Source organism: Cebus imitator, unplaced genomic scaffold (genome assembly GCF_001604975.1).
Source record: "Cebus imitator isolate Cc_AM_T3 unplaced genomic scaffold, Cebus_imitator-1.0 Scaffold5, whole genome shotgun sequence".
In the NCBI taxonomy this organism is placed as follows: Eukaryota; Metazoa; Chordata; class Mammalia; order Primates; family Cebidae; genus Cebus; species Cebus imitator.
Window position 1 is genome coordinate 5,237,564 of NW_016107320.1, and position 6,034 is coordinate 5,243,597.

At 43.4% G+C, this 6,034-nt stretch overlaps 1 protein-coding gene across 2 annotated transcripts in view; it reads right to left on the bottom strand.

Moving 5' to 3' along the window:
• SARAF (store-operated calcium entry associated regulatory factor) overlaps window positions 1-3,689 on the bottom strand; it is a 25,939-nt gene extending 22,250 nt beyond the window's left edge. For both annotated transcript variants that reach the window (XM_017535796.2, XM_017535786.2), the window contains exon 1: window positions 3,339-3,689. In XM_017535796.2, the coding sequence (XP_017391285.1) occupies window positions 3,339-3,441 (103 nt within the window). In that variant the 5' untranslated portion in view covers window positions 3,442-3,689. The remainder of the gene's footprint in view (window positions 1-3,338) is intronic.
• Window positions 3,690-6,034: the final 2,345 nt, after the last annotated feature.

Sequence of the window (6,034 nt, forward strand, 5' to 3'; positions counted from 1 at the left end):
AAAAAAAAAAAAAAAAAAATTATAATCAAAATAGTAGGGAATTGGAACAGAGACAAAGAAATTGTGAAACAAAAGAAAGCTCAGAAATAAATCGAGATACATGACGGAATTCAGTAAGAGAAAGCAGTCTTTTTAATTTAATAGATAAAAGATGTCTTCTTTAATAAATAGCACTAGCCTAATTGACTACGCAGCCACAAGAAAATCCACCTAAAGCTATATAAAAACTTAATTCCACATAGGCAAAGGATCAAAAATTTCCAAGAACTATATTAAAATAAACTATGCTATATTAAACACAAACTACTGCCTCCTCATACATAAAAAATAAGACCATGAAAATGTTCAATGGTCTAAAAATCAGACTGTATTAATCAACTAAATAACAGAAATAAACTGAATTTATTGTAACAGAGTTGCAATAATGCAAAGAACACTGAACTAAGTTGGTGTCATTAACTGGCTATCACTTTGGCCAAGGCACTTAATTTACCTGTGTACAAGTTTCCTCATCTACAAAATTAAAACATTATCAACCTTGAAATTTGTTGTGAAGCTTAATTTATTAATATTATCTGGCCGAGTACTTGAAGCATAACAGGTGATCAGGTACAATATTACTGAAAGTTTTAAGATGGAATAGCATGACCAAAGCCCTATAGCATCTTTCTTCCCTAGAGATTCTTAAGGTCTGAAAACAAAATGCTAAAACCACATCCCCCTAGTTACATCAGTCAAGGGACACAGGAGCTCCCTGAACTCCAGACTTATAAATGAAAATCCATGGCAGGTCTCAAACGAGATAAACAAAACCAAACTCCCCCAAACCTGATCATCTCACGGTCTTCCACATCTCAGGAAATAGTAACTCCATGCTTCTAGTTGCTCAAGCCAAAAACCTTGGATTTCTCATCTTTCCTCTCACTCCTACATCTAATTCATCAGAATATCATGTTAGTTCCACCTTCAAAACAGGTGACAAGAGAATCCAGCTACTCTAAGCAACTCCACTGCTCCTCCCCTGGTCCAAGCAGTCACCACTCTCAGAACTTACTGTACAATATTAAAACAGATATCAATATATATTCATTCACTGGTTTCCCTGCTTCCCTCCTACCCTCTTCGGTTTGTTTTCCACAGAGCAGCCCAAATGAGTCTTTAAAGATATTAGCAATTTCAGGTCATTTACTCCTCCTCCCCCCCACTTTAGGTTTCTTCCTAGTCAAACGTCACCCTAACAGTGGCTTCTTTCCTGATAAGTGTATATTTTTTAAGTCTCCACTTTTGCCTGCGCACCATGTCCTCCTTATCCTGTTTTATCATTCAAGGTGCATACCACTTTTCACATATAACATGTTATTTACATGTTCATCTGTTTATTGTCTATTTCTCCCCAATAGAGGTAAAGTCCTTGGGGGCAAGACACTGTTTTGTTCCCAACACTCTGAAGAGTGACTTAATATAAGATTACATTCAATAAGGAATTTTGAAAATTCTTTGGTTATCTCTTTACAATGGTCCTAATTTTTTTTTCCAGACAAATTACTGCTCAATGTTAGCTAAAGTAAGGGCAACCAAGTCAAACAAAAGATAAATTAGGTTGTTGATTAATGCTTTAGTAAAGGACTTAATAAAGGGTATCTCAATAAAGTACCTTCATAAAACAGTTCCTCAAAGTAAACTTAAAGTGAAGTAGAATTTACATAAAACAATTGAGTTTACTCTGCAAAACATTTTGGTGCTTTGTGTTCCAGAACAATAGTTTTACAGCATAAACCAGGAAATGGTTCATCTTTAATTTAAATTTGGTTCTTCTTTTTATAGTTCCTCTGAATCAACTGTAAACTTGCTTTTTAAATTTATTTAGAACTGATTCAAAGCTCAACAAATTAATGTTTCATTGTAGGTTTTCAACTGTAATTCTGATCAAGTCTCCCACTTATATACAACTTCTAGAAATACAAAAGAAAAACGTAAGACATGTAAATACAACCTGGTTTTTTATTTTTTGGTAATAAAACATCCACATTAAATGGCTACTCAACGTGATGTGCTTGCGTATAGCACCTTCTCTCTCATTTCAGCATGTAAGGATAAAATAGGCTATTACAGAAATAAACCTGTTGCTTAAATTCGCAGTGTAGGCATTTCCAATCACCAAATCACAAAAGCGGTATGCTTTCCATGCCATCTTTACACCGAAATCCAAAAATGTCGTTTTAATTTTTTTAACAGAATTCCAATTTAACAGCATGCATCATTTATTAAAAGGAAAAAGTCAAAATCTGTATCTAAGTATATAGACACACACATATTAATTGCACGGAATATCATTGATCCCACGAAAATTCTTTAGACAATTTTAATACCATACTAGCATATAAAAACCTCTTCCGTAGAACCCACTTACCATGCACCATCGCCAAAAAAAAAAAAAGAGAGAGAGAGAAAGAATTATTTTTTTTAATTCTTGTGTATGGTAAAAGCCAATGGGAAGAGCTGGTGCCGCGTGACGTACTTCACTGCAATCGTCAGCATAAGAGGCAGAGGTTCTCATAAAAACATGGGTGGCTCATGCCTGTAATCCCAGCACTTTGGGAGACTGAGGTGGGCGGATCACGAGGTCAGGAGTTCGAGACCAGCCTTGGCCAACATAGTGAAACCCCGTCTCTACTAAAGATACAAAAAATTAGCTGGGCTTGTTGGCAGGCACCTGTAATCCCAGCTACTCGTGAGGCTGAGGCAGGAAAATCGCTTGAACCCGAGAGGAGGAGGTTGCAGTGAGCCAAGATCACGCCACCGCACTCTAGCCCAGGCGACAGTGCGAGACTTCGTCTTGGAAAAAAAAATGCAACCTGCGCTTCTGCTAACAGACCTGTGAGGTCTGCAGCCCTGTCCGCTAAAGGTGACTCAGAGACTGCGAGTGGCAGGCAACGGCCGGCCATAGCAACAGGCGGCCATGACAACAGCCGTTCACTGTGACATCACACAACCATGACAACAAAGCAGATGCGCAGATGAGTATCCAGCTCTCCAGTCAGACTCAGAGATGAGAAAGAAGAAGGTGGGCAAATCCCAGGAATCCAGGGTAGGGAGAAAGGAAACGTTAAGGATCCCCAGCCGTCCCGCCCCGCCCACTCCAGCCATCCCAACTTTCCTACCAGGACGCCCGAGAAGAGCACCGGAACCACTGACGACAAGAACAGCAAAGTCAGACATGGGAAATCCAGGAACCCAGGCTCCGAGGAGACGGCGCAAGGAAACGCAGGGGCGCCCGCACCCGCTGACGGCAGCGGAAAAGGGCGAGCGAGGCGCCTGAGGGCCCCGACAGCACTCACCAGGGTCGTTCCAGCCCAGAGCAGGGCCTGCGGTCAGCAGAAACAAATGCAAGCCGAGGAGCAAGCAGTGCCCAGCCGTTCCCGGCCCGCAGGCTGCCGCCATGGCGCTCAGAGAAGATGGCGCTGGGCTGCCAGGCGCCTGCGGGCCGAAGCCGGGTGCGGTAGCGCGCGACGCTACGCCGCGACACAGCCAGAGCTGGCAGCGAAGGGACGATGGGACTGCAGAGCCGCAGCCGCAACCAGTCGGTGCGCCAATCCTACGTCACTGCCGCTGCGGCCCGTGGGGCGCCGTGAGTGGCCGCCGTCGGCCCCGCCCCTGGAGCGCAGCCCGTCTTGGGGCGGGGCGAGGAAGTGTGGGCGGGGCCTAGAGCCAGATGCGGCGCGGCCGGGGGCGGGTTTGAGGCGGGGCGCGGCGGTGTGGGCTGGGCCGAGGGCGGCGCGTAGTGGTGTTGTGTCTGGTCTGAGATTCCGGAAGCTTCTGTGCGTAGGCGCTTTGGTTTGAGAGGCTGAAAACGTTGCGTAGCGAAATTTAAGAAATGTAGTCAAACTATGTTTTACTAAAGGCTCAATAACTGTGCTTTATTCATCTCTATGTGTTCAGCACTTAGCATAGCGCCGGGCACATGGTCAGTGTTCTATTACTGGTTGCTAAATACAGGCAAGATTCAGGCCAAAGGTAACAGGGCAATAGATTGGTTTCAGGGCTCAGAACCTTTACGAGGCTCCATGCGCATGGAGGCCGGAAGACTGTAAAATGTCAGGAGGAGAAAATATTGTCTGAATAAAGCCAGAGAAAACAGTTATCTGAGCTTTGAGGTCTAGCAGGCTTGGGTTTATTTCATTCATTCATTCATTCACTCAATGAATATATGTTGAATACATAATACGCACCAGGCACTGTTTCAGGCATGGAGGATACAGACAAGATCCCTATACTCATTGAAGTAGAATAGGATAAACAACATACAATTTAAACAACAAAAAGAATAGATAATGGTAAGTATATTGATGAAAAACAGACTAGATGCATGGGACACAACTTCTGGGAGGGCCTTGCTGAGGAAATGATTTCTGAATAATGAGAAAGAACCAACCATACAAAGATCATACAATGCTATCCGGGAAACAGTGGATGCAAAAGCCCTAGCTTTGTGTTTTGAGGAAGAGTCATTCAGTCAGAGCCTATAGATTGAGAGTTAAGACCCACAAGACTGCCCCCACTTCAGACACAATCACAAGTCCCAAGTTGTGACCTGTGCTTCTGACCAACTTTCTATAAATTAGGGTTTCCAGGCGAAGCTCTGTGGCTTATGGCTGTAATCCCAGCATTTCTGCAGGCCAAGGCAGGTGAATCGTCTAAGGTCAGAAGTTCAAGACCAGCCTGGCCAGCAGGGCAAAACCCCATCTCTACTAAAAATAGGGAAATTAGCTGGGCATGGTGGCACGCACCTGTAATCCCAGCTACTTGGGAGGCAAGATTCAGGTGAAAGGTGGCAGAGAAATATATTGTCTGGTTTCAGGGCTCAGAACCTTTACATGGTTCCTTACTCATGGAGGCTGGGAGACTGTGTAAAATGTTAGGAGGAGAAACTATTGTCTGAATGAAGAGCCTGCCAGAGAAAACAGTTCTCTGAGCAGTTCTCAATTCTTCTGAGGCAGGAGAATCACTTGAACCTGGGAGGTGGAAGTTGCAGTGAGCCAAGATTGCACCACTGCACCCAGCCTGGGGCATAGAGAGAGACTCCCTCTCAATGAATAAATTAGGGTTTCCATGACCCCCCCCCATCTTGAGTTCCATCATTTGATAGAATGGCTTACAGAACTCAGAAAAACACTTTATGTTTACCAGGTTATTACGTTGAACACATACTAGTACCTAACATTACCTACCAGGCACCGTTATCCCCACCAGTACTGGGGATACAGCAGTGAATCAAACAAAATTTGGGGGATAAGAGAGGCAACGCCATAACTGAAACAAAGTAAGTTAGGTGAAGAGTGGAATAAGAGGTGGCAAAGCAGTGGGGCCTCAGAGTAGGACCAAGCAATGGTGGGAATAAGAACTGAAATAGAGATAATAAAGAATCCTATTCTCAACATGTTAAGTTTGAGGTGACTATTAGGCATCCAGGTAGACATGTCAATAAACAGATATACTATAAAAGTCTGAAGTTCAAAACTAAGGTAAATTTGGTAGTTATAAAGATAGCATTTAATGTCATGATGCTATGGTGTGAATGTGTCCCCCAAAGCCCATGTGTTGGAAACTTAATCCCCAATGCAATAGAGTCGAGAGAGGAGACTTTTAAGAGGTTATTAGGTTATGAGGGCAGAGCTGTTAATGCTGTTATCATAGAATTGGGTTAGTTACTGGGGAGTGGGTTCCTGACAAAAGGGTGAGTTCAGCTCCCTTTCTCTTTTGCCTACCACCATGGAATGGTACAGCACAAAGGACCCCACAAGATGCAGGCCCCTGGACCTAGGATTTCCCAGCCTCCAGTACTGTTGGAAATAAATCTCTATTCTTTATAAATTTCCCAGTCTCAGGTATTCTGTTATAACAACACAAAATGAACTAAGACATGTGGGAAGAGATACAGTAACATAAGGAGAGAATTGAGATACCACAAAAGAGGCGGGCCAGGGTATGAGAACACCAACATTTGAACCTGGAGCAGAAAAAGATTCTAGAAAGA